The sequence below is a fragment of the Cheilinus undulatus genome, linkage group 18 (genome assembly GCF_018320785.1).
Source record: "Cheilinus undulatus linkage group 18, ASM1832078v1, whole genome shotgun sequence".
NCBI lineage: Eukaryota > Metazoa > Chordata > Actinopteri > Labriformes > Labridae > Cheilinus > Cheilinus undulatus.
This window is the reverse complement of record NC_054882.1, coordinates 25,888,405-25,915,660: the sequence shown is the minus strand read 5'-3', so window position 1 is coordinate 25,915,660 and position 27,256 is coordinate 25,888,405. Positions and strand designations below refer to the sequence as shown.

The 27,256-nt window shown below is 39.7% G+C and overlaps 2 protein-coding genes across 7 annotated transcripts in view; one reads left to right on the top strand and one right to left on the bottom strand.

Annotated features, from left to right (window-relative positions):
• Nucleotides 1-27,256, top strand: part of LOC121526670 (KATNB1-like protein 1) — a 63,305-nt gene that overhangs the window by 33,777 nt on the left and 2,272 nt on the right. The window contains exon 2 of one of the 2 annotated variants that reach the window (XM_041813353.1): nt 15,439-15,570. The gene's annotated coding sequence lies outside the window, so the exon portion shown is untranslated. Of the gene's footprint in view, nt 1-15,438; nt 15,571-26,046; nt 26,194-27,256 lie in introns of those variants that run through there. The other variant, XM_041813352.1, reaches the window with a different exon arrangement.
• On the bottom strand, nt 131-26,612 carry acp7 (acid phosphatase 7, tartrate resistant (putative)). Of its 5 annotated transcripts, none has more exons than XM_041813347.1 (15): nt 26,559-26,612; nt 25,516-25,628; nt 25,237-25,352; nt 24,502-24,702; nt 24,200-24,382; nt 22,018-22,043; nt 21,127-21,224; nt 11,514-11,576; nt 8,822-8,936; nt 8,531-8,644; nt 4,981-5,047; nt 4,543-4,610; nt 4,393-4,464; nt 3,898-4,035; nt 131-422 (listed from the first exon to the last, which is right to left on the bottom strand). In XM_041813347.1, exons 3-15 carry the CDS (start codon nt 25,343-25,345, stop codon nt 357-359), a joined length of 1,320 nt encoding a protein of 439 aa, XP_041669281.1. In that variant the 5' UTR covers nt 25,346-25,352; nt 25,516-25,628; nt 26,559-26,612; the 3' UTR covers nt 131-356. The 5 variants fall into 5 exon arrangements, with proteins under 5 accessions (XP_041669281.1, XP_041669284.1, XP_041669282.1 ...); XM_041813350.1 differs by having other exon boundaries at nt 25,521-25,628; XM_041813348.1 differs by having other exon boundaries at nt 25,516-25,596; nt 26,559-26,604.

Sequence of the window (27,256 nt, the reverse complement as noted above, 5' to 3'; positions counted from 1 at the left end):
CCAGGGTCTCGCTGTCTTCTGCTAATGTCAACAGAATATTCGAGCTACATCGATCTATCAATGAGAACTGAAACTTAAAAAGCTTAAAATCATGAACAATAGGTTTCTTGGAAGAGGGACCAATCAGAAATCCATGGAAAAGCAGAGTTTATTAAAAGTCCATCATAACTCTGTTTACAAATCATTGCTGACAGTTAATTCCCATATAGTGTGTTTACAGTATGAGGTTCATAAAGTGGTCTTCATTCTAAAATCTGAGAAGCATAGAAATGAATCATGTATCTTATCATCAGTGCATACCTTGAATAAAGTTTAAAGTGCATTTTCTGAGCAGATTCTTTATAAGACAGCAATCTTCAGAACCAGGAAGTGAAGCCGTGCTTTTCTTTCACCACCCAAATGCTGTCGATCACCTTCCCATACTGCAACACAAAAGAAGGCTTTATTATATTCCTCGCCTATCCAAACAGAGCCATGCTGATTTGCTTTTCCAACACCAGTTTGGCTTCACTGGGCTACTTCGAGCTGCGCCTAGAATGATGCAGGCCTACCCCCAGAACTGGTCCCCTGAAAAACCCAGTGAATGGGCCCTTTCCAGTTGTAATTACCTCTGCCAAGGAGGTTATGTGATGGAGTGGGTTTGTTCGTTTGTTTGTTAGCAACATAACTCAAAAAGTTGTGGACAGATTTTCATGAAATTTTCAGGAAATGTCACAATGGCATAAGGAAGAACTGATTAGATTTTGGGAGTGATCCGGATCAGCGTCTGGATCCAGGAATTTTTTTAAAGGATTCTGTACTATTGGGAGATAGGGCTAATGGCGGAGGTTTGCGCTGTTACCACTTTACACCAGAAGATGGCGGACATGAGTAACTTCAATCCCAGCAGCAGTTTTGATGTGTTTCTATTCAAAGGTTTGGAGTTTATAGAGTTTGAAAGATGTACCCCTGGTCGAGGAGACGAGTTGGAGCGTAACAGAGAGAAAGACAGCGAATTGTAGTGAGAATACTCACAATGCTGGGAGGAATAGAGGAATATTCACCCTCTGCCATGAATTACAGTCGTCCGGTGAGACCATGAGTGAGACCGTCAGTGCATCTGTTGGCACCAGCAGGCAATGCTTCCACTATGACAGTACCCCATAGCAAAGCCAATGCTTTGCCTCACTGTGTATCCACCCCACTGGGGAGGGAATAATGCTGTGGTGGGGAGCACATGGGGATGGATCCAGGGATTTTTTAAAAGGATCCTTCACTATTGGGAATTAGGGCTATTGGTGGAGGTCTGCGCTCTCCGAGTGCTTTTCTAGTATTATATATATAATAAATATATATACAGTGCTTAACAAATTTATTAGACCACCTGTCATAAAAACAAGAAAACAAATATTTTAGAAATATTTCAAAAACTTGTTTAAAACTAAAAATGTTATTATTATTTATTTGGCAAATAACAAACTGAAACAACTAAATAGTCTTTTTTACACATAATAAAAAAACGTAATATTTTGTACGGCCTCCTTTGGCCTTGATAACAGCTTGCTTTCTTGCTGGCATTGGTTTTATACTTTTCCACAGTCTCTTTTGTTATTGAGTTTCAAATAGTTTCTAGCTGTTCCCACAGACTTGCTTTAGATGAAACTTTTGTGCCATCCATCTTTGAATCTACTAAATCCCAAATTTGTTCAATAGGATTCAAATTCGGACTTTGACTTGACTTTCTGACTCTCTGACTTTCAGTCCAGAGGGGATTCCATGATGCACTAAGATGTTGTGGTAGACGTTCTTGTTCATGATACCATCCATTTTTTCACTAATTTGCCCACGCCGTATCCACAAATGGAACCCCATACCATAATGGAGTCTCCACTGTGTTTCACTGTGGGTGCAATGCATCTGGCATCAAAACGTTCTCCAGCTTTTCTGTGGACATAAACACGACAATGCTGACTGGAGAGTTCAAACTTGGACCCGTCTGTCCAGAGTACCTTCTTCCAGTCATCAACAGTCCAGTGTTTGTGCTCCCTGGCAAATCTGAGGGCATGTGTGTTGGATCAGTAGCATTGGTGCTAGCATCCTGGCTAACCGTACTCTATTTTTGAGCTTAAAAGTGTTTCAAGTTGTTACTGAGTTTTGATACTAAAATGATTCATTTGTGCCACTTTTTAACCCCTTTTCCTCAATGTTTCCCTCATTTATGCCATTTTTCCCACTTGAAACTCATTTTTGCCACATTTTGCCCATCTTGCCACTCTTTAACCCCTTTTCCCACTTTTTAACCCCGTTTTTATCGGGTCGTTTTGCAACATGTTTTCCAATTTAAACTCATGTTTTATACTTTCCCCATTTAACCCCTTTACACATTTTTATCACCAATTTTTGCCACTTGTTTCTCATTTCTGCCTCCTTCAACCCATTTTTGCTCCCTTTTAACCCTTTCTCACTACTTATTCTGGCCAACAAATTTGTCACTGTCAATCTCTTTTTTCTATTCTTTTTTTCACCACTTTTCCTGCCATTTTTTGCCACACATTTATGCCACTTTTAACCCATTTTTGCAATTATTTAATTATTCTTACCTTAAAGTTGTCTCGGCTCCTTTGTATGTATGTTTGTCTGTATGTTTGTGTACATCTTGGCTTAGCTAGGAAGTCTGACATAACTTTTCAAGTGGTTTAGTCAATTTCCCCATCCATATTGTTAACATTATCCCATAACATAATATGGTTTTAAGAAAAAGGGTTTAGATTTTGTAAAAGGCTATAATGTTCTACTGCATTAATGAATAGAATTTATTTTTGTTCCTCTGATAAGTGTTACTATTCCAGTTAAATCCAAACATAGGTATCACAGATTAACTTTACGATGGACCATGATTTGTTGACCTTGTCATGGGTCCACTTATTTGACTGGGCCTCAGAAGGCTCTCCCTTTTATCTGCCTTATGGATGGCCTTGCCCACAGGGGGATAAGTTTTATCCCTCCCGCTACTCAGACTGAATGAAAATGTATGGCACGCAACCAAAACAAGAGATTTTTGTGCTCATACTATGGTCCAATGGTTGCGCATGGAATGAGTTCTCACAATGACGATTAAAATCAGAATGGACCAGGTGCTGCGCTGGGATTACAACTTTGTCTGCGCCTACTAATATCTTAAGTTTAATCCTTTCCCCTTTATACAAATAAATAAGTTGTAGACTTTTTTAAATAAAATGCTAGAGATGTTTGAAACATTTAGCCTGTGATAGAGGCAGTATTTCCTATGTAAGAACTGACGAGTGTTTATATCTGGCACTAGTAAAGCATACAATTCTTATTGCCCAATCCAAAAATATAATTGTGTCCATTTTCTGCTCTCCTAAAGACCCATAAATTACTCATCAGCAGACTGTTCTTTAACTTGTATGTAGGAAAATTCTCATTGATAATGAGAGTGAATTATTGTTTACTGATTGTGGAAAGAGAGTCAATGGGAAAAGAGCGGCAAGAGGTGTTGTCAGTCTGAGCTTAGAAAAAGCTTGATTTTTGCGATCAGATCCGACTGGAACATTCAGCTCTAACTCCTGTCTTTCCTTCTTTTTTGTCAGTTATTGTCATGTCATAAAGATTTCCAGTAGTGATATCGCACATGACTCTCAGCGGGTGCAGTATTAGTGACAGTGGATGAGGTCAAGGAGGGCTCAAACTGCTGCGTCATCAGCTCTAGACGCTACCTCAAACGGGTATGTTGTGGTGGAAAAGCAAATCCCATGCCACGCTGGGCTGCCAAGTATTGTCAAGCCACTAAATGTAATGGAAAAGCCCCATTTGTTTGTTTATTTAGATCCCCATTAGCTTTCACATATCAGCAGCTATTCTTCTTGGGGTCCACTATGTTCTTGCTTGTGTGCTCACCTGGTCATCAGAAACCTGCTCCAGGTACAGGTGGGTGGCATTGACCACTTGCATGCGGGTGTAGCCGTAGTCCGTGCTGCGGAAAGCGCTCCACTCTTTGGGGTTTGGGTTGAACCTGTCGGTCCTCTCTCTGCAGCCCTGCGGAGGAATCAGAAGATCTGTTAGTGATGAGCTCCTCGCCCTCCTCCAGTGCTGTCCACAAAACCCTGTGTGACATTTACGACTGTGGCTGCGCCTTGGCATGAGTCTAGCTGCAGTTTGATATGCTGATGACTAATCCCTCTGCGGTCGGATGACGAAGCATGTCCTGCGCTGCTCTCCGCCACATCAGAAAACATTTAACCAGAGAAACAGCTGGCACTGAACCATGTGGCAGACTAACTGCTGCACAGAAGGGACTCTGAACAATGCAACATTGTTTTTGTTGATGCTGCTGTCAATTCATGCGTTGATGTTTGTTGAAAAATGCTGATACAGTGATGAGAAACTACTTACAGCGGAGCCTGTGATAATGTGAACTGGAGCTTTTGGGTTCACATAAGGTTGCTCTTTACTCCCATTGAAGACCTTAAAGAGAAAAACACCCACCTCAGCCACTGATCTAGAGGAAAGAATATAGATATAAGAATGTGGGGAGGAGCTGACCTTGTCCCCATAGACGGGCCACAGCCTCTCATATGTGTGCTCATGGGCCCAGAGTTCCAGATCCACTCCTGTGAAAGAGATTTGATGATAATCAGCATCCTCCATAGAAAAATAACTAACCAAACAGCTCAATTACACACATTTAGCTGTGAAATCTCATGTTTCTCAGATCCACTGCCCATTTAATTTTGAGCTTTTCTCCACAATGACCAAAATCTTCACATCAGAGCAACATAAACCTCCAAAGTTCCACTACAAGTTCAGTAATTAAATGCAACAAACATAAGAATGAGACATGTAATACAGGAAAACATTTACAAAGGGGATTTTGGGACAAAAGGCCTGTTTTTATAAAGGATGTTTATGAAATAGGCCTCTGCTAGGACAGCAGTCTGTTGAATCATGAAAATGTGTGACCTTGTCAAATAGACTCCATACCATAGCTGTAAAACAGATCCTCTAGGCCGGGAGCCGGAGGTGTGGTGTCATTCCGTCCCAGACGGACCTGAGATAAAACAGAGAGGAATAATGACAGCGAGAACTGGCATCAATGTCTGAAACTCTACCTGCTACCTGAAATACAACCTGGTAGAGCCCTGCTAAACCTGTGCCAGTCTCAGCCCAAACCGTGCCAATTGCTGAGACAAGAGAGTCTAAGTGGAAACTATTTAGTCCAAATTACAGTGATTATGACAGCAGACAGTACTCAGCGTGCTTATGTGGACCAGCCAGCTTGCAATAAAAGTGACACGTCGACCACCAGGTGTAATTAAAACTTCAGGCAACACAGCAGAATGTTAATTCTACAAAGGACTAAATGTGATGGCATAAAAATGATTTACCATACAAATGTGTTACTCTTTACACAAAGCCTGATCCCTATTCACAGAAGGATCATCACGGTTTAATTTTCTGGTTTCTGTTTGCTTAGGACAAACCAGAATTGTGACCATGTTTAACCATCTCAATATTTCTATGCATACATACTTACATACAGCTATGTATGCATATTTTGTGCAATAATACATTCATAGATACACTTATGTATGTTTTCTTCTTGGTGCAATAATATATGCATAAACACATCTGATAATGCTAACTATGTGCTAGGGCTATGTGCAATAATATTAGCACTTTATCTAACCAGGCCAAGGGCAATGTGCAATTTCTTCTATAAGCACACTCATGACCATGTGCAATAAATCAGCACACTTGCACTTTAGCACTACAGCACTTATCGTATGCCTTATGCACTTAACCTGGAATGGTCAATTTATCTCTGGTCTGTCCTAAAGTAAGTATTGTTTTATTTGGGTCTTTGTTTTTTATTGTATCATCTATGTTGTCTTGTTTTGGTGTTGTCTGACTCTTGTGTAGATTTTTAATGTCCATCCTGCCGGGGACTACAGATGGAAATTAGCCTATGGCTACAATCTGGCACATTTACATGTTTATGCCCATTAATGTGCATTGTCCCATGTCACAAATAAATAAATAAATAAATATTAAAAATGAAAAAATAAATAAATAAATAAATTTGTAGTCTGCTCTTATCAATGATATTCTTGTGATTTATGTCTCTGTAAACAGATATCTCTATAAAGTACAGCTGATCTAATACAGACAGTGATTTATGGATGCCTGTTATTATCAGCATGATATCATTAGCAAATATTAGCTTAAAAAGATTTTACCCCATCATAATAAAGTGAACACGGAATTTTAGATTTTTGGAAATCAATAAAAGAAAAGACTGAAATATTATATTAACATAAGTATTCAGAGCCTTTGCAACAACAAGTAAAGTTTTGCTCAGGTTCCTCCCATTTCTCTTGATCGTTGCTGAGATGTTTCTACACCTTGATTGGAGTCCATTTCTGCTGCATTGAAGGTTCCCAAGAGCCCAGTGGCCTCCATGATTCTCAAACAGAGGAAGTTCGGCACAACAAGGACTCTTCCAAGAGCTGGTGGCCTGGCCAAACTGAGCAATCCAGGGGAGAAGGGCCAAATGGTCACTCTGACTAAGTGGCTAGAGTGCAAAACATATGAAAGCCCACTTGAAGTTTGCAAAAAAGCATTCAGACTGTGAGAAACAAGATTCTCTGGTCTGATGAAACTAAGATTAAACTGTTTGGCCTCAATTCTGAACAGAATGTCTGGAGGAAACCAGGCACCACTCATCACCTGCCCAGTACCATCAAACAGTGAAGCATAGTGGTGTTTCTACAAACATTTGTGAAAGAATGGGTCGCTCTCAGGAGCTCAGTGAATTCCAGCATTGTACTGTGATAGGATGCCACCTGTGCAACGAGTCCAGTCATGAAATTTCCTTGCTCCTAAATATTCCACAGTCAACTGTCAGTGGTATTATAACAAAGTGGTAGAGAATAGGAACAACAGCAACTCAGCCACGAAGTGGTGGGCCACGAAAAATGGCGGAGCGGGATCAACGGATGCTGAGGCACATAGTGCGCAGAGGTCGCCAACTTTCTGCAGTCAATTGCTACAGACCTCCAAACTTAATGTGGCCTTCAGATTAGCTCAAGAACAGTGCATAGAGAGCTTCATGGAATGGGTTTCCATGGCCGAGCAGCTGCATCCAAGCCATACATCACCGAGTGCAATGTAAAGTGTTGGATGCAGTGGTGTAAAGCACGCCGCCACTGGACTCCAGAGCAGCGGAGACATGTTCTCTGGAGTAATGAGTCACGCTTCTCCATCTGGCAATCTGATGGCCGAGTCTGGGTTTGGCAGTTGGCAGGAGAACGGCACTTGTCTGACTGCATTGTGCCAAGTGTAAAGTTTGGTGGAGGGGGGATTATCGTGTGGGGTTATTTTTCAGGAGCTGGGCTTGGCCCCTTAGTTCCAGGGAAAGGAACTCTGAATGCTTCAGCATACCAAGAGATTTTGGACAATTCCATGCTCCCAACTTTGTGGGAACAGTTTGGGGATGGCCCCTTCCTGTTCCAACATGACTGTGCACCAGTGCACAAAGCAAGGTCCATAAAGACATGGATGAGAGAGTTTGGTGTGGATGAACTTGACTGGCCTGCACAGAATCCTGACCTCAACCCGATAGAACACCTTTGGGATGAATTAGAGCGGAGACTGAGAGCCAGGCCTTCTCATCCAACATCAGTGTGTGACCTCACAAATGCGCTTCTGGAAGAATGGTCAAAAATTCCCATAAACACACTCCTAAACCTTGTGGAAAGCCTTCCCAGGAGAGTTGAAGCTGTTATAGCTGCAAAGGGTGGAATGGGACCGATGTCAAATTAAACCCTATGGATTAAGAATGTTATGTTACTTCAACAGTCAAGGCAGGTGAGCGAATACTTTTGGCAATATAGTATACCTTCAATGAAACCTGTTCTGCAGCTCTCAGAACCTCAGACTGGACCAAAAGTTCACCTTCCAACACACAGAACTGGCTTAGCTACAACTCTGTTAATGTCCTAGAGTGGCCTAGCCAGAGCCCTGAATTGAACCCTATTGAACTTCTCTGGAGAGACCTGACAATGGCTCTCCACTGACAGTCTCCATCCAAGTAAAGGGCAAAGAGTCTGAATACTTATGTCATTGTGATATTTCAGATTTTCTTTTTCATAAATTTGTAAAAATTTCTAAAAATCCTTTTTTACTCTGTCATTATGGGGTACTGAGTGTCAATTAATGAAAAAAATGAATTTAAATGATTGTAGAATCTGGAGGATTGGAGGATCTGAATATTTGCATGTTTTTGTTAGATAAAAGGGGTAGGATATTAACAACGAGGCTCCACACGGTAACGGCTATGGCTCAGACTCTATCTCCAAAATGGTAATGTTATAGCAACTTTATGAGTTGTTTGGCTTCACTTTTGTATGATGGGAGGAGAGGGAGACGTGTGATCCAGCTTAATACACAGTCAGTGGACCATACTTGTATGATGTTAGCAATGAAAAGAAAATGTTACATTAGGCCACTGTATAAAAAGTGTTTTACATACATAAGAGTCAAACTTGGTACAGTCGTCCTGGTCATCATCAGAGCAGTACATGGGTCTGTGTCCCATGGTGATGATCCACGGTCGCACTGCTCGGTTCTCTGGCCTGTTGGCTTCCTGAGTCGAGACAATTTTATTTGGAAAAGAGAGAGAAATCAGTGGATTAATAACCAGGGAAAGGAAAATAAAACTACTTTTAAGAATAACATTGTGCTGGAGGCAGAGAGGCAAGTGTGGGAAGAAAATGAGATCACTCAGCCATCATCAACACATGTAAGTGGTGCGGTCATTAACCTCCAGGTCTTTCCTCAGCCACTCGTACTGCTTGAAGAGGAGCTCCAGGCCGAACTGGAGATAGAAATAAACCTCGGTGGAGAGGGAGATGATGTGCGCTGACCCCAGGTTCCAGCTGCGGACACACATCGTTAAAATGATACACAGCCTGACCCAGTAGAGGAAGCATGCTGAAAGTGAGCAGTTAAGCAAGAACAGACCTCACTTTACACTCAAGATGGTGTGAAAAATACTCCAAAACTAAGGCCTGTCTCTGGCATTTTGCTGTTGAATGTGATGCCAGATCCTCTTTACTGAAAAACTCTCACTTTGCTCTGAGTGCTTCCATGTTCTGATGCGGGCTTCATGGAAAGGCATGTGTTCTGTACATGTGTACAGCATGTTATGAACTGAAAAGTTTCCAGAAGCAGTCTTGCAGTTTGATGGTTTCTCCAGTTTTTATATCCATGCACATAGAGTGATGGCTCTCAGCCAGCAGGCCTGTCTGAGTCTAGACCCAGAGACTGGGGAGTGGGCAGTTGGTCTATGATCTAGTCTAGTTTTATCTTTCTGTCTGAGAGGAGGAGGTCTGTAGTGGGCCATGAGTCACCCAGAAGGATGTATAGCTCCTTTGTGTAGACCCAATGTCCCTGAGATAGGAGAGGCTAAATTAAGAAAAGGGAGCCAACTTCTCTGGGTGGCCTGAGACAGCTCATTAATGCTTTCTGAAAACAGTAGTAGGCTTCACATGAGGCCTGTTTTGAGCTCTGTGTAAGCAGTTAACATCCTCGTTTGCAATAAAACTGCTTGTGTTTTTTCACATTAAGCCATAAACAGCTCATTAGAATGGGAACCACGCCCATCGTACAAAAATGAAGCCAAAATACCCCCCAAAACTGACACCGCCCTTATGACAACTGAAGCACAACATCAGAGATCTGTCACATCTATACTGTCCACATCAGACAAAAAAAATATTTGGTGTATTTTAACTTTAAAGTTTATCCATGTCCCATCTGTTAACATGGAGGAGGTGGGGTTTATGACCCATCCTAAAGCCAGACAACAGAAGGAGCTCTAAATATTTCATCAAGCCTGATGTATACTTCTGCATCGAATCTTTGTTGTAGCATACGGCATAGTCCCTGAACTCCATGCATGTCCAAAATATGCAGACCTCAAGCCCTGTGACTGGTCTGCTGGGTAACAAAGGCTGACCAGTCTCTGAGTAATGCCTACAGCTATCTACTCTGGCGTGAGATGAGACGTTGATACAATTAATCAAATCTATTTGCCAGCATTTAAAAATATCAGACTTGCATTTCTTCATCTATACCTCTCGGTGGCTGAAGGTGTGTAAAAAGTTCCTCCATCCTCTACCTCAGCTGATTCAGTTCTTTCTGACTACTCTCTTTTCTTTTTTGCATTTACTGCAGTATAATCTAACGAGACATACCACACAGATTGTTTCATACATCCATTTCATAGCTATATGTATTTCAAAATCACCTGGGAAACCTCCCCTGCAAAGCATTTTGGGAAGGCAAGGACTTTTAGCTCCAGCGGTAACCTGAGCTTGACAGACAGGCACTACTGTGGTTTATGAACAAAGGTGCTTGTCAGTGGATAAAATCATGTAGAGACTGGTCTGGAGAAGTCCAAAGACATCTTCTTTAAGAGGAGCTCTTGTGTGGCTCTTTACTCTTGTTAAAAAAAAAAAAAAAAAAAAAAAGAAATGTGGACCAGTTCTGATAAAACTGCTGCAATACTAAAGCTACATCCAAACTAAATGCTACACTAGAGGCAGCCATTGCTATCATCTAAACCAGTGGTTTTAACAGGTGGGCCAGGACCCAGAAGTGATTTGTGGAGATGTTTTCAGTGGGTCAAAAATGTGTCATGGGTTCTGTTCTGCGCTTTTCGTTTTCATCGTGAATTCATTCAAACTCATAGCAGATTTTCAGCTGAAATGTTAAGGAATTTCAGGGAATCTCTGTGCAGTTTTTTTCTAATTTTATCTGGGATTTTCCCAGAAACTTGCAGAAATCTTATATGATACTTTCCTGGAAATTTTATTCTTTATTTTTCATACTATTTATCTTTTTTTATTCAGTCTGATTTGTCATATGTCTATCTAAAATCGAAATAGCACCATCTTTTATCTAATAAACCTGTCTGATTGATGAGTATTTTAGAAATTTGGGTCACTATTTCTCATTATTAAACTTGTGATGAGTCCCACAACTTGAAACCACTGATCTAAAGCCCACCTGGGTTACCACCTCATTCTCCTCAAATGACAGTGATTGGTCTGTTCTCACACAATCATTTCAGACTGGAGCTTTGCACAATGGATTTGCCTGATGACAGACATGGAGCCTGGCTAATCAATTTACTTTGCAAGATTAGTATAATCAGCTGCTCAATACTTACCAGCTACAAATCTGGCATTATACATTCAGCTTTAGCTGTTTTCTTCTACAAAAACATGCAGGAAATGTGGAGGCATAACCAGCAACTGGCATAAAAACACTGTCAAGTAGTGACTGGGCTGAATATTGAAGAGCAACTTGAACACAGCGCTCACTGCAGCGAAAACCACTACAGCACAGATCTGATGCAGAAGTTTAAACCAGGCTTTAGCTGCTAGTCGATCCATCTCAATATACAATCCATGTGATTCCATAAAACCAACAATTTTCCTCTCCCTCACCTGTACCACAGGCTCTCAGTCTTGCCAGGCATGCTGAAGCGATTCCTGTAGTTGGAGAAGTTACTGCAAACAAACAAAATAAGAGGAAAACGTAAGTTAGATGGGCTTATCATGCAATTAAAGTTCTTTGAAGACCACAGACTTCTGCTCCTTTTTTATTTTGAGGTACCTCCGCCAGAGCTTACACAAAAGAGAACATGCAATCCACTCACAACACATTCAAGAGAAATCTAAGCTTTCCCTCAAAATATGTAATAAAGCAGCCCTTCTTGAAATGGCCTCTTGCTGCTGCAGTACTTTTGTTTAGTGCCACTATCAGTTTTCATCTTAACTTTGCAGAAAACCCCAAATCATATGTATCATTGGATCAAGATGACCTTAAAACTTCTGGGTCACACTTTGAAAACATGTCTCTATTTTAAGACATTCAAACAAAAACTGTGCTCTCTGCTGTATCTCGACTATCAGTGGCTGCTTCCTCAAATTAAAGGCTGTAGAAAAGCACAGATGACATCGCTACAAGTTTTTGATGGCATGTTTTTAAGGTTAAGGACATGGTCATTTTTTGGAGCCAGATTAGGAAAATTAGAGAGCCTTGGTTGAGTTAAAAAGGAGCAAGTGGGCAGCAATGCATGTGTCAATCAAGAAAAACTGGCCTCTAAATATACATCCCGAAAAACCAGAACGTCTTCCAACTATAATTTTACATGCAGCAATACTTTGATAGTATCTTGTTTTTTAAATGTATTCAGTTTCACCTATTTCAATGACCAGTATGATCAAAAAGTACCTAAGCTTAAAAACAAAACTCAACAAAAGCTGCCAAAATGGTGCACTGAAGTTTGCCTGCAATTTTTGGTTATTCAAAGCAAAAATTACCCTGAATTTGTCACCTTGTATTTTTATATTGCCATTGTATCAAAACTGGTGTGGTTGGTTTGAATCTGGATCTGTTTTGACTACTACTACTAATTTTTAACCACAAATTCATTCACAAGCCTATCCATTAAGACAAGACATAATCAAAAATAACATCCAAGTCTGCACCATTATTTACATTGTCTCCATATATCACAACGGGTGCATGCCAAAGAGAACAACTCTTTCATGGAAATCTCTCCCTGACGCCAAACCACTGCGCGCCTTTCATGGTTTTTAATTTCAGCAGGAGCCAATCTTCTGTACGGGCCATTAACTAAAGCGAGGTGATGGGGCTGATTGTTTTCTTATCTTACATAAGTGAAGGAGAGGAAAAAAGGGCAACATTCTGGCTGGACCACAGCCGGGGTGGGTTTGGACGGTTAATGTATGGGTAACGGTAACTAGAGAAGAGCGGGGTCAGAGGTCTAAAGCCAGGAGCAGGAGCAAGAAAAGGAGGGTGGAGGAGACCATTACTTATGCTGAATAAGTCTTTCATAATGAGACCTGTCGTTTCTGTAGGCACAGAGGTCAAAGCTAAATGGGCATGGTCGATGTGAGCTGTGATCACTGAGTACAAAGGAGAAAACAGTCTGACTCAGCATCTTTTTTTAGCCTTTATGGTGTTGATCCTTCCACTACTAGCTCAAATCAACAGTAGATTTCATAACAGCTAGAAATCCCTTTCCTAGAACATACAGCTCTGGAAAAAAAATAAAAATCACCATTTCATTGGCATGTTTTGCTCCCTCCCAAAAGTCCCAATAAAATTAACAAAATTAACAAATACATTTCCCATGATTGCGTGAAAATAACCTCAAATTTCCAAACACCCCCCCTTGCAATGTCACTCAACAAAAATGACAATTATTTCCCAAATTTAAACAAAAATGCCAGAAAATTACCAAACAAATTCCCCCCCAAAATTCAGAAATTTCCATAAAACTTCACCCAGAAATTTTACAGCAAATTTCCCCCACAAAACTCCAATAAAAATTCCTGACAGTACCTGAAATTTCCAAGATATTTCCCCAAAATATCCCAAAAATATTTCTCTCGAACATCCAAACAAATTCCCTGAAATTTCCATACAGGTCTGGGAATTTCAAAGGACACCTCACCCTCCCAAAAGTCCTAAATGAAATTTTAAAAATTAATTAATACATTTTCCAAGTTTCCGTCAAAACACCTTAAAATTTCAAAGCACATCCCCCTAAGAAATTCAAATAAAATTTCCCAGATTACAAATATTTCTCAAACTTACTCAAAAAAGCCAGAAAATTTCCAAATAATTCCCCCAAACATAAAAAAATCCATCAAAAATACCCCCAAAATTCACAGCAAATTTCAAAAAAATCTTCCAACAAAACTTGCCCAAAACATAAAAATATATGCCAAAGTTTTTATGAAAATCCTTGAAATTTCAAAGATATTTCCCCCAAATATCTGAAAATTCCTGAAATTACATAGTAAATTCGGTCGAAATTTAAAGTAAATTATTTTAACTTCAATGGACTTTCTTGACAATTATCTCAAAAATTCTAATAGCAGAAATGATTACTCTGTAGGAAAGCCAAAATGTACATGCAGGGACTTCTGAGGTTATTGCTGCACCAACAGAGGACTGGGCTAGCTTATTTCCTATTTGTGGTTTTATAGATAATCAGTTTTAACAAAGTGAGGTGCAAAAATATTCAAAAGTGGGGTTTTGTCTGTCTGAATTGAAGTCTTTTTTTGTAATTTGACATTTCTTTCAGTTAAAAGTACTGCAATGGATGTTAATGGCAATTATGCATTGGTATGTAACTAACAAAGATAATAATCTGTACCCGCCAGGAGAATAATGCACCAGAAGCTAATGCTGCCGTACATGTAGAGATCATAAAAGGGGAAGTGCTCACTTATCTTTATTTTTTTCCCACCAAATATCGATTCTGGACTCTCCCTGAGATACACTAGTATTCTACTGTATAAAAATCATATAAAAAAGGAATTTAAACTTAGTGGCTTTTTTTTTTTTTATTGTGTATGAAACAGAAGCTCAAACCTATAACTGGTAGAACCAATAAAAACCATTTTTATTTAATGAGCTGTCATGTTTTTTTCCAGGGATGTAATTTTTTTAAACAAACTAAAATCTATGGCTAATCCATATCAAACTACAGAAGTAACATAAGTTAAATAGTGCTAAATAGTGAGAGCTGCATGCATCTAAAATCACTTTCAACTCTAAAAGTAGGGAGACTGAAGCAGGAACAGTCCTAAATATGTGCTCATGCTCCCATCTTGTGGCCAGGAAGAGTAAAAGCAAACATGCACAGAGATCACGACAGGCACTGTACAGATAGGAGAAATAAACTACAACATTTTCCTTCAAATAATAACACACACACTCTCTAGGAATCCAAACAGTGTGGTGTAAGTGGGCGTGCCCTGAGAGAAAGGCTTAGTTGTAGAAATAACTGCAGGGTCAGTTTTAAGTCTTTCATTTTGTAGTTTTGGCTGGAAAATGGTATTGGCTACAAATATGATAAGCCTATATTCTTTTCATTAATCTGCACCGTGGAAGACCAATTCAAAGTGTGAGTCATCCTCTGTAACCCAAAGCATGCTTGTTCCTATGTGTGTTTACTTTCCTGTTCAAATGTTATGGAGATAAAAATCTGGTGGCTGTCAAATCCAATGTGGACACTCTGACTCTTAAACTGAGCCAACAGGCCTCATCAAACCCCTGCTTTCATCATCTGATGAGCTTAATCCCAACCGTTAGAGGGATGAAAGGGAGCAGTTGTCGTCTTCAGAAGGCATATCGCTGACTGCCATCACAGGACATTGTTTCAGGCAGCGACGGTTACCTCCCTGCCCCTCTGAGGGCCGTATGATGAACCGTATTGTGCTCAGGGGAACAAAGACAGTCTTGATTGGGGCCTTAGCATCTTCTGTGGATCCTCTGTTCTCATCTCACTGGAATGCTGACTGAAAACTTTTGTGGTCTGCCCTGTTTCAGTTTCTCTACCCATTCGCTTTTGAGGTCGGAAAGAGCGGCACAGAGTGAGAGAAAGCGAGGGAGAAGAGCAGGAGCAAGCTGCTGGGAATATCTGGATTCTCAACGACACCGCAGAGCAAAACACAAATTAAGGTATAGGCTCTGGATTTCTAGTTATGTAACACAGAGTTGGTTCTTGATATCGAGTTCTCATGTCAGGATACAGCGCCAAGAAAAAGAGACTACTGTTAGCAGCTCCTTAATAAGAACCAGGCAGCCATCACATCACACATGGCAAGGCCAGGCGAGGACTGTCTCGGTTATGCAGCAGCAAGTAAATATTATGGTGGAAGATCAGGCTCCTCTAAAGGTTTCAAAATGCATAAACACACACCAGCAGATGTGCTTGGAATTTAAGGATGCATCTGCTGCTGATGTGTGGGATTGAAAACATCTGAGGATGCTTAAAGTTTGCTATCTCAACTTTATGAAAGTCTTTAATCATCTTCAACTAAATTCCATTTAGCTGAGCTCGTAAATGTACCCTGAAACATTTGACTAAAACAGTTAAACAATTGTTTTCAAATATATCAGACCCAAAACACAGATTATAAGCTCTACTTCATATACAGCTATATATTTCCTTTTTCAAAACCTACCAACTCATGGTTTTGCTAAATCTGCAAACAGATTCAAATTAAACCAGAAATTCTCAATGAGGCAGCACTAAGAGGATGCCATGATAAAACTAAAGGAAGATAAATTCAGTAAGACTATGTCATAATTCTAATTTACAACCTAATGCATGTGAAGTAATGTAGAATCTGTACTGGGATTCTGGATTTTTAGCACAGGAAGCGTTCTCATAATCATCTGTAGTATGTTTGCATGTTTACTTATTATATATTGTGTCACCTAAAAGATATGTTTTCAAGAATCCTTTACAGTAGACTCAGAGTAATTTCACTATGACCTGACCAGAGTGAATGCTTTTGTCTTTTTACATGACTACTTTAAATAAACTATGATGTTTGGATTTTACTTTTTTAGCAGCTGAGTTCATCATTTTATAGGAACTGAGACTCACAAAAAACAGATGAACAAATTTACTCTTTGGTAAGTTATGGACCAAAAAACAAACTGACGGGCACTCGTCATAAGTTTTACACTTTTTTTTAAAAGGAATGTAAGCAGCAAACGAAAACGGACGCATTTCAGCCCAAGGCTTCCATCAGCGTTTCCACAACACCTGTGGGTTTGACAATTATCTATTAACAATCAACACCAGATGGCAACTCATTGGCAGAGCAGTCCAATAGGGAACCCAAATGATACAATAGGAAGCAAACAATGAAATACAGCTTGATTAGGATGTGCACACATCAGCAGGGAAAAAATAAATTAATAATAATGATAATCATAATAATACCAACAAGGAATTTAAATCACATTATTATACAATCCCCAAATGTTTATATCCCTGTCAACGCAGGAAACGAAGTAAAATAAACATAAATAGATAAATAAATGAATAAAAATCACAAAATCATTATACAAGTGACTCCTCCAAATAGGAATGTATCAAAACACGTTAATTCCTAAAACATGTCAGTCAAAACAAAGCACCCCACTTAATTCATTCTCCAAAAACAAGGCTTATAAAAACATGAAAGAACCAGCTCCTCATTTAAACCTCTAGGATACTCAGACTGTAGAAGAGGAATCCAGAAGGCTTCCCTCTGGAGGAGGTTTTTGTCTATATCACCTCCTGTCAGGAGTGGCCCCACAGACTCAATCCCCATAAACCTTAACATACACACTCCATGTCCAGCAGTGTTAAAATGTCTGGCCACCGGTGACCTTTCATCATGATTTCTTATGTTACTATTATGTTCAGATACACGGATCCAGAGTTCCCTTTTTGTTTTACCAACATAATAAAAACCACACGGACATTTGAGAAGATAAACCACATGAGTGCTTCTGCATGTTATTCTGCCTTTAACTTTTGTTTTTCTACTGGTATGCGGATGTAACAGCTGATCTGATCTAATCATGGCATTACAGTTCACACAGAACAGGGCTAGTTACCTGGAGTGGGAGAACAAAGGAAGTGAGTTGGTTTAACATACACGTCAGTTTTCACCAGCTTATCTCTGAGGTTGCTAGATCTTTTAGTTGCACAGATTGGAGGTTTCTCGAATACCTTGCCAAATACAGGGTCACCAGACAAAATATGCCAGTATTTCTTGATAAAACCTTAAATCTGGCTAGAGAGAAGTGAAAGGTTGTTGTTAAAACAACTGAGTGTGTGTTAAGGCGAGGAGGGCGAGGGGTTAGGAGACTGCTCCTGTCTTTCTCTTATGTCTTTTTATTTTTTCCCTGCTGATGTGTGCACATCCTAATCAAGCTGTATTTCATTGTTTGCTTCCTATCGTATCATTTGGGTTCCCTATTGGACTGCTCTGCCAATGAGTTGCCACCTGGTGTTGATTGTTCATAGATAATTGTCAAACCCACAGGTGTTGTGGAAACGCTGATGGAAGTGTGACTTTAGCTCTACCACCATTCAATGGGAGGTAGAGCCTTGTGTTTTATCCTGGTAGAGAGGATGAGCTTTCTGGGTGGAGCCCCCATGTGGCTGTAATGTGCACTGCAGACATGAGCATACCAACTCAGATTAGGAATGAGTGATGTAGATGCCACGTCCATTAACAATTGTGTTGTCATTTGATTTAATTGTCTGTAGTCCCCTAGTAAACAAAAAGCACAGCTTTACTCATGTCAATCCAGCCTTACTTGCAGTGGTGGGAATTCCAGCACCTTTTAGAGATCAGGATTATTTGGCTCAGCTTAGAAATAAGTGCCCATCTTTTGACTCCCGAATGGCTCTTCATTTGGTAATGTTTTGGCTTTTATATGACTAATAAAAAATTGATATTAAAGGGACTTGACTCCCATTGTTCACCTAAAAGAGCGAGCTCTTAGAACTGGCTTGTTTGCAAAAGCACATCACTACTATTGCATCTTCTTGTCTTAGATTGAGTGGTACTTTCAGTCTAACCAGGGTTTATTGATAGTGTGCCACAGTTTCCTTTAAAACCATGTTCATGACAAAATGAGGGGGAAAAGCTGTTAAAGAAGCACTGCTAGCAACTTAGCCCATGGCTTACTTGCCCCCATTGATTCTTATTTTCATCACAAAATAAACCATTGTAAGTCTAATAATAAGCCTGATGGGTAGGAGGTGCACAAATGAGTTTTAATTGAAGGTTGTCACTAAAGGTGCATTGTCATGTGTAATCATAAGTATTGTAAACTTGGCATCCAAATGCTAAAAACATAAAGGCTGCACCGAAATGGAAGTCTTGTCTTAAAGTTGATAACTACTAACTGGCAACACTCCCAGAGGCATACTGGCCCTTGCAAGACAACAATAGACAATGGTTGCAGATGGGTTTTAAGTCTGCAAGGAGAGTAGCACTAAAGGCCACAACATTTTGTATTCCTGCAAGTTATTTTTAAAATCTAACATTGTATAGTTAAAATGTCAAAAAGGGAAAAAAAATTTCCAACAGATGGTCAAATTCCAAGTTGAAAGATATTGAATTAACATTCCTCATATCTGACAACATGGAACCAGGAGCTGTTTAGAATTTTTGCTTGAATAACAACAATAATTCAGCGGGTTTCTCAGCACCAGAACATTTCCCAGGCTCAAATGTGATCAACACATTCAGTGAAGATGAGTCAAAAAGCAGACACCAGACTTCCCACCACCTCTGGACTGTCTCTGTGAGCTGAAAAACAGATAGCAAAAAAGCTGATGATTCCCAGTCAGATAAATGTTTGTTTTGGAGAGAGCTCCCTTGTTTAGATGTTGGTGGTTTCTGACAATGCTCCAGCCTTTAGTGACCAAAATAGCTCCCATCTGTTTGAATGGTGCAATGAAGAGCTTTTCTTTCTGCGGGCCACGGTGTGTTCTGCATGGGGGAAAAACTGCGGCAGACTGGGGAGGTATTTTTTTTTTTTTTTTTTTGGGGGGGGGGGGGGGGGGGTAGTTTTGTTACAGCCTTGCATATAGAATTTATATTTACAGTAGCCAGATCTGAAAGTAATTTGCCATGTGGAGTCTGGCAAGTCTCCACATTAATGTAAACAAACAGAATAACAAATGGAAGAGGTTTCATTTTAATTCACTGACTACTAGAGTTGGTAAAATACCAGTAGCAACCGTACGATATGGTATAAAACAACAGGATACAATGTGATACGATACAGAACAGTTTGACACAACTCCATACAGTATGATAAGACATGATACAATAGGATACAATGGGATATGGTACAAAACCATATGGTTTGATACGATATGGTACGATATGGTGAGGACGAGATCTCCAGGAAGGTTGGAGACCTTGTGCCTTAATGTGGACGGTACTCCCACTTGCCCATCCTCTGATGTTCAAAAAACTGGGTGTCATCCTGGACTCCACCCTTTCCTTATAGTCCCACATCAATTCTGTGACCAAAACTGCCTTTTTTCACCTCAAGAACATCTCCAGACTCAGACTATCACTTAGAGACTCTCTGGCGTAAACCCTCAGCCATGTGTTTATCACCTTCTGTCTGGATTACTGTAATGGAGTCCAGTCTGGGGTACCTAAGAAAGCCCTTGACAGGCTCCAGTAGGTCCAAAGCTCTGCTGCCAGGGTTCTCCCCCACACTAGGCCCTGGCAGGACATCAACCCTAGACTCATACGTCTCCAATTACTGATCAAATTTAAAGGGGACATATTGTGCAAAAATCACTTTTTCAGGCTTTTCTAACAAAAATATGTGCCCCTGGCCAGTCCACAATCCCCTTAAATACCAGAAAAATCCATTCCCTCCCGCCCTCTCTTTCTCCATCTTTCAGAAAATGTGTGCTGAAACAAGCCGTTCTCAGATTCCCCTCATGATCTCATGTGGGGAGTAAGCACCAACCCCAGGTTTGGTTGGCCCTCCCCGCTTGGAAGAAAGTTCCGCCCTCCTCTGCTCTTAGATAGTTTAGTGAGTTACCCTGCTGACTTTAATCTGGGAGATTGATGGTTTGAATCCCAGTCAGGTCCTTAACTTTGGATAAAAGTGTCTGTATACTATCCTATACAAGAGTGTCTTTTCAGCAACAAACTTCACAGGCATGTTTTGGGGACCTCTGAGAACAACAAACCTGTCATTAAAGGGTAAAATATGTCCCCTTTAAAAACCTCCTCCTCACTAACAAATCCCTTCACACCCTTGCCCCTCAGTACCTCTCTGACCTTCTTCATCCATACACACCAGTCCGGTGTTTCCAGTCCTCAAGCCACTGGCTTTCTCCCACCACCAGACTCTGTACCTATGGTGACAGAGCCTTCAGGACTACAGCCCCCATCCTCTGGAATACCCTCCCTTAAATATCTATAATGCTCCATCTTTGGACATGTTTAAAAAACGTCTCAAGCACCACCTATTCACCATAGCTTCTCTTAAATCCTCCTCCAAACTCTGTTGTGTTTCTCTTTTGTGTAGTGTATTTGTAAAGCACTTGATTGAAACAGTACTGCAAAATGTATTAAAAAGTACTGAAAAAGTGTGAGAAAATGAGCAGTTTTGGCAACACTACAGTCTATATTCTAAGTTTCCCTGTCACTATAAAAAGACATACTTAAATCAAATGGCACCTACTATGTAGCTTCATGGTTGCCTGGACAGGTCATGTAGGGCACGTAGGCTGCTATGGACTGGACCTGCCTCATGAACTCATCTCCAATCCTGGCATTGTCCTGAAAATAAGAAGATTCAGCCTTGTCAAAGATGAAAAAAAAACAGTCTTTTGGACTAGAGTGTGTCGTCTAGACCCCTTACAGCCTTAGGAATCTCATCATCAGTCAACCAAACAAACTTTCTTTAAAAGCCCACTTGAGTTCACTGCAGAACTGATGGATTTTACCTGCCGCAGCCATTAATCCTCTCTCTGTTTTTGTATTTATATTATCAGTGAAGCCACGGGATGTGCTCACACATTCCAGTTACAAACACAGCTTGGATGAATTATAGTTATTCTTTTTTTTTGGTAGCCTGCTGATTGCATTTTCCATGTTTGAAAAAACATGAATAATGCACGAACTGTACTGAGGAAAGCTGATTTTAACATCCATAGCAGGGTTATGTTTGCTAAATGAACAATGACAGCAGGGAGGTTTTCAGAGGAGCACAGATGATATCAGGACTTCATATTTGTGGTCATGAGTGGTGCTATTTTTTTTCCAAGAAATATTCAGATGACATAACCAGAAGTCCTGTCTTTCAGCGCCAGTTTAAGGCATTTCACAGAGGTAGTAATCATAACACATATGACTCAACCACAGCTGAGAGGCTTATTATTCACTGCTAATACACAAGAGTGAAGATGAAGCTTTGGAGAAAGGTAGAGATGCTTAACGAATCAGTCACTCTGGGATTAGAGGAATATGAGGGTGGCTTTTAAATAAAAGTCACTGATGAAAGAAGTTTGTTGTCAGTGAAAGAGCTGAACTTTGATCAAAGTTCATGATATTAAAAAGAAGAGAAAAATACCTCATGCATGTCGTAAGCAAAGTCACCTGGAAAACAAACAAAAACAGTCATCAGAATAAATCTTTTAGGTTGGTTCTTATGGAATTCATAGACTTGTGCTCTTTCACAGTTGAGAGAAATGACAATCAGTGTAAATATTTATGTTTAAAGCACTGTACTTAAACATTTTAGCCTGTATTACATTCTCATCTTGTAAATCTTTCTGCCTTTAAACAGGATTTATTACAAGACAAAACAAAGCACAATGCACTTCATTTCTGCAAGCCAAATGTGCTAAAAAAATTCTTTTGGCATGCTGAAATCATTTATTTAGAACCGATTACATGTGGGGTTTTTTTTAGCATTTGCATACTTAAAATGTGGTTTGCAGAGTTTGACTTAAGCGGTGGCACTGACAGGAAAAATTCTTAGAAATATTTTGCATCAATTTCTTAAGGTTATATAAAAGACAGGCTGGTCTGCTCTTACTTGAAGCTAGAGCCAACAAGTTTTGTTTTAGCATTAATCAATACAAATTTGTATGAAAGAAGCACAACACTTTACAGTTAGAGAAAAGGAGGACTGACTAGTTTCTCAGTGGTGTCAAAGAAGGAAAAAAACACCAAACAATTTTGGGTGCTGCTGGAAAAACAGGGAGAAGTTATGCCCTCCGAGCTTGAAAATTTTTTTAAAAATTATATGAAAAGGCTTTAAGAAAATGCTAAGAATGCCATTATTATAGTGGCTAACCCAGTGGTTCCCAACCTGGGGTCCAGGCACACCATTTCCACTGCATTTAAAAATTCTATTATTTTGCATTTAAAATTGCACTTGTGGCATTTGGGACGTTTGTTTTTTTTTTTACAGTTTTCAACTTGGTGAAATTGACTTTGTGTTTGGATACAGACATGCTTTAATTGATAGACTGTAGATTATAACATGAACTTAACTATGGAAAAAGGAACTTGTTATGGATTGAAAAGAAAATAAGTGAACGGCAAAAAGCCAAATGTCTGATAGCAGAGGGTTCAGATAACTTCGGACTTGTCCACTGAGTTGTCTGTGAGACTTTTAAATTGAATTGAGACATTAAGGAGCAGTGGTGGACTTATTTCACATCACTGTGGCTGCTGGAAGATGCTGATGTGAGTTTACATCAGCATCCCCATAAGTGTGTGTGAAGGTAAAATAAAGCATGTGATTAATCACGATTTAAAAAAAAAAAACAGAGCATTAGTTGTGGATCATAGTCAATCACAATTCATGCGATTAATCTTGACAGCTCTAGTTAAAGCTAATCAATCATTCAAAATATTTTTTTCTGACCATCAGTGAAGTACTGTAACTGACTCAGTGAGAGAAGTCCTAACATAACAACATACACCATATACAACAAAAAAGGAAAAAATAACAAGGCTGTTTCTGTTGTTGTTTCCAATAAAGGGTACAAAAGTCAGAGAATCAGATTTAGTCATTTTGGGAGGCAAATATATTTTGGCAAACCAGAGACACATTCTTAAGTATATACGCAGTCATGTGTCAAACTCGACATGTCGGCACATCGCAGCCACTGTCAAGCCTGATGGCCTTCTCCCCTCTGGTAATACACCCAGCAGCCATCAGCAATTTTCAGGCCAATGGGGCATCCACGGCACAACCATGGGCTACTAGCCACTCCTACGGTACCCTAGGGCATGCTTACTTGCCACCCCCCTCTTACTTTGCTCTATAGGTGTGGACTTTGTTATTTTGTCAACAGATTATTTTCCCTTTCCCCTGGTAATATTCGAAGACATCCACAGCATGACGGGGGATGTGTCAGTCCCTCCTGGCTGTTGATGTCTGCCACATCTATACCTTACTTCAGCCTCAATTTTTCACCCAAACATGCCTAAAAGTTTTGCACAGTGCTGTACTTCAAGCCTATTCACATTATTAGCTGTGTAGGCAATGACCATCCTACCCATAGTGCCCCCCATGCAAAAAATTTAAACACAAGAATAGGTACTTTTGTCCTGTTCACATGATAAGTTGACCCCTCTTTAGACATTTATGAGGGGACTCAGCTAAACTTCTTGATAAGTCATGTCTTCTGTCTTGCATGACTAGTGCCTTAGACATTAAAGACAAAGTGCTGTCACAATGCCTTCACAGTGCAAACTTTCAAAAAGTCAGAATCAAATGAGTTAAGTTGTGAGTTTACCTATGTGCAGGATAACATCGTACATCCCCTGCTGTGTCTCCTTTTGTAGTCGAGCCAATGACTGAGGGTTCTCGTTACCCAGGTCACCATACAGAGCAAACCTGGGGCTGAAACTAGTGCTGTCATTCAGTGCAGTGAAGAAGAAAATGTCACTCCAGCCCTCATCACTCCCACAGTGGTATACTAAAATCACACAGAAAAAGAGGAACACTTGAAGATGACTATATATCATAAATGTGTAGATACACGTTGACAAACAAAGTAAATGTTAATGATATTATTATTATAAGCTCAATGCCCACCATATGCAGCAGCAGGTTTGAGGCCTGTGAGAGTGACCCTGTGGATGAACATCTTCCTCTTCTCCTCTCCAGAGTCCACAAACAGAGTAGCTTCACCTTTGGCCGTCATCTCAAAGAGCCGACCCCCCAGAAGACTGAACTCCACTTTGCTTTCTGTTTTATTGAAGGTGGTCCAGGTCACCACCATAGACCCTGGCTCTCCTGTGAAGGAACCAGATCACTAAAATCATGAGGCAAAGAATGCTAATGAGTAGGCTGACTTTCACAAGAGAGGTGCTTTTGATGTTGTTGTAAACAAAACATAATCACCAAAGTGCTGAGTTAAGCATTTTGACTGTTCGGATACTTGTGCAACAAGACATCAACTCATTTAATACCACCAACTAGATTTGGGACATTTCTGGCAACATGCAAGGGTTTGCCTGTTTGATTTACTCATTCCTCACCTACGCACCTGTCTTGTGAAATAGGTGTATTTGGAAGAATTTTGGTCCCATTCAATACAATTAATCATTAGAGTAACAGAGATGGAGTTATTTTACAACATTAACAAAAAAAAATCAAAATATAACCGACATTCTTAGGCATGTTTATAGACATTTGAAGCAATGACATTCCTGCTTTAAAATTATTTAAGGCCCTAAGCAGAAGCAAATCTGTTAACCTTTTCACCTAGTTACAGGTTTTTAGCAGTCAGAAGAAAATTCGATCCACAGACCAATGGAAACACTTTACCTGGGTAAGAGAGGTGCACCTGCTCTGGCTGGGTCCAAATCGGAGGAACAGCAAGCACCAGCAGAGGTGCAAGGCTCAACAGAGCACAGACAGCATGAGTAGGTCCCATTTTAACTCTGGACAACAGAACAAACATCTGATTCAAGTAGCAACAAACACCCAGGATATACAACTTTTACAGCACAGTTATCACATGATATTTAAAGATGTTATGCAAACATCACATGACAATGCGCTGACTAAGTTGATCAGGGATTGAGATAGTCTTAAATATCCCACCTGACCTCAGTGACAACACCACACACAGACAGTGTGTCAGACTGTGATGACGACCTCTACATCGGTGATCCAGTAATGAAACTGCATAAGTAAAACAGCAGAGTCAGCGTGAGCTGCATGGAAAGAGATGATGTGTCAATAAAAGTAGCTGATGTTGTTTTTCATTGTGCATTCAGGGAAGTTGTTGCTATCAAAGTGAGCTCAAGTACAGCTGGGATCAGCCCACAAGCTGCAGCTCGCCTCTGATCAATAAAGTGCTAAGACAAACAGCACATACGCCTCACTGATCAGGATAAGGGTCATAGTTCTTGCAGGCACAAGCATATGATAGACTCATTTCCCTCATAAAAGCAATACAAGCAGATTTATCATTCACTAGCTTTGGTAAATGCCTCTGCAGTTCAGGCATAAGCATTCAGACATGTTAATGCCAGGCTGACAAGGAGAAAAACCCTAAAGTGACTACTTTTAATGTTAGCGACTGAAATTTGCACCATTAATATCTGATTAACCGCTAGAGGGAGCAAATAGCATAATATGCATTATGAATAGGATCCTTTATTCTCTGATACGGGGCGGTTCTACCAGTTTAAACTGCAAAGGCATGATGGCAGTCGCTTTTAATGATCAAACGAACACTTTATAACTCGACTATCTTTGCTTAAGAAAGGGAAAAAGGTAAGCACACGAGTTTATTTATTACATAGTTTAAAGTTAGGGTATTTGTTCCCCCTTACTATAGGGGTAATGCGCTAATGAATTGCCACAATCAACATTTTTACGCCACTGTGTGCTAAATGTAAGTATGCTAACCTTCTGTTTGGGAAGTATTCACTGCTAATGAGATAGGTGTTTTATCTCGTGAAGTTATAAACAACAGTGATGTGCACGTAAACCGTTACGCCAAGTAAAAAAGCCTTTTGTGTTAGCCGTCAACATTTTCGTTTAAAATTACAAACAAAGCAGACTGACCAACAGTTTTAACACTGGAGGAATCATGTCAGCAGAAGCGATGTCTTAAATAAGACAGTAAAAATACTCACGGAGCACTGCTTTTCGACTTGAGAACACTTCCTGATTACGTCATTGTACAGAATAACAACAATGCACACGTGAATTATGGGAAATTGTGTTTTTGATATGTTTTGCCTGAAACTTGACTTTTTTTTTTTTTTTAGCCTTTTCTTCCAAAAATCAACTTTTCTAGATAAACACTTGAGCGCGCGCCATTGTGTGTATATATAATAAACTAGAAACAAAATGTACACCCTAAAACAAAAAATAAAAGCTTCTGTTAAATTTTTTTCTTAAAATATTTTAAAAGTATTGTGTATTAAAAAAAAACATACAGAATCTCAGAGTTTAAAAACGTGTAAATTACAAGGCAAAAACTCGAAATTTCCCACTTTCTAAATTCTTAAAATTTTGACATTAGAAATTCAAAAATTTTAAGTTTTTAAAATCAAAACTTTGTTAAGGCAAAATTTAAAAGTCACAAACTGAGAACAGTGGTTTGAATTTTGACTTTTCTACTCTAAAATCTTAAAAATTCAAATTTTGGTTCATGAACCTTTATGACTGTTAAAATAAAGTAAAAAAAAAAAAAAGAAAAAAAGGCAAGTTTTCTCTCTAAGGAAAATAGGTTTTAGAACTACTGCATTAAGCGATATAAAACAGATTTTCTTAAGTTGCTTACCTGACCAGAATGGGTACAGACTGTGAGTTTGAGTATATGTAGCAA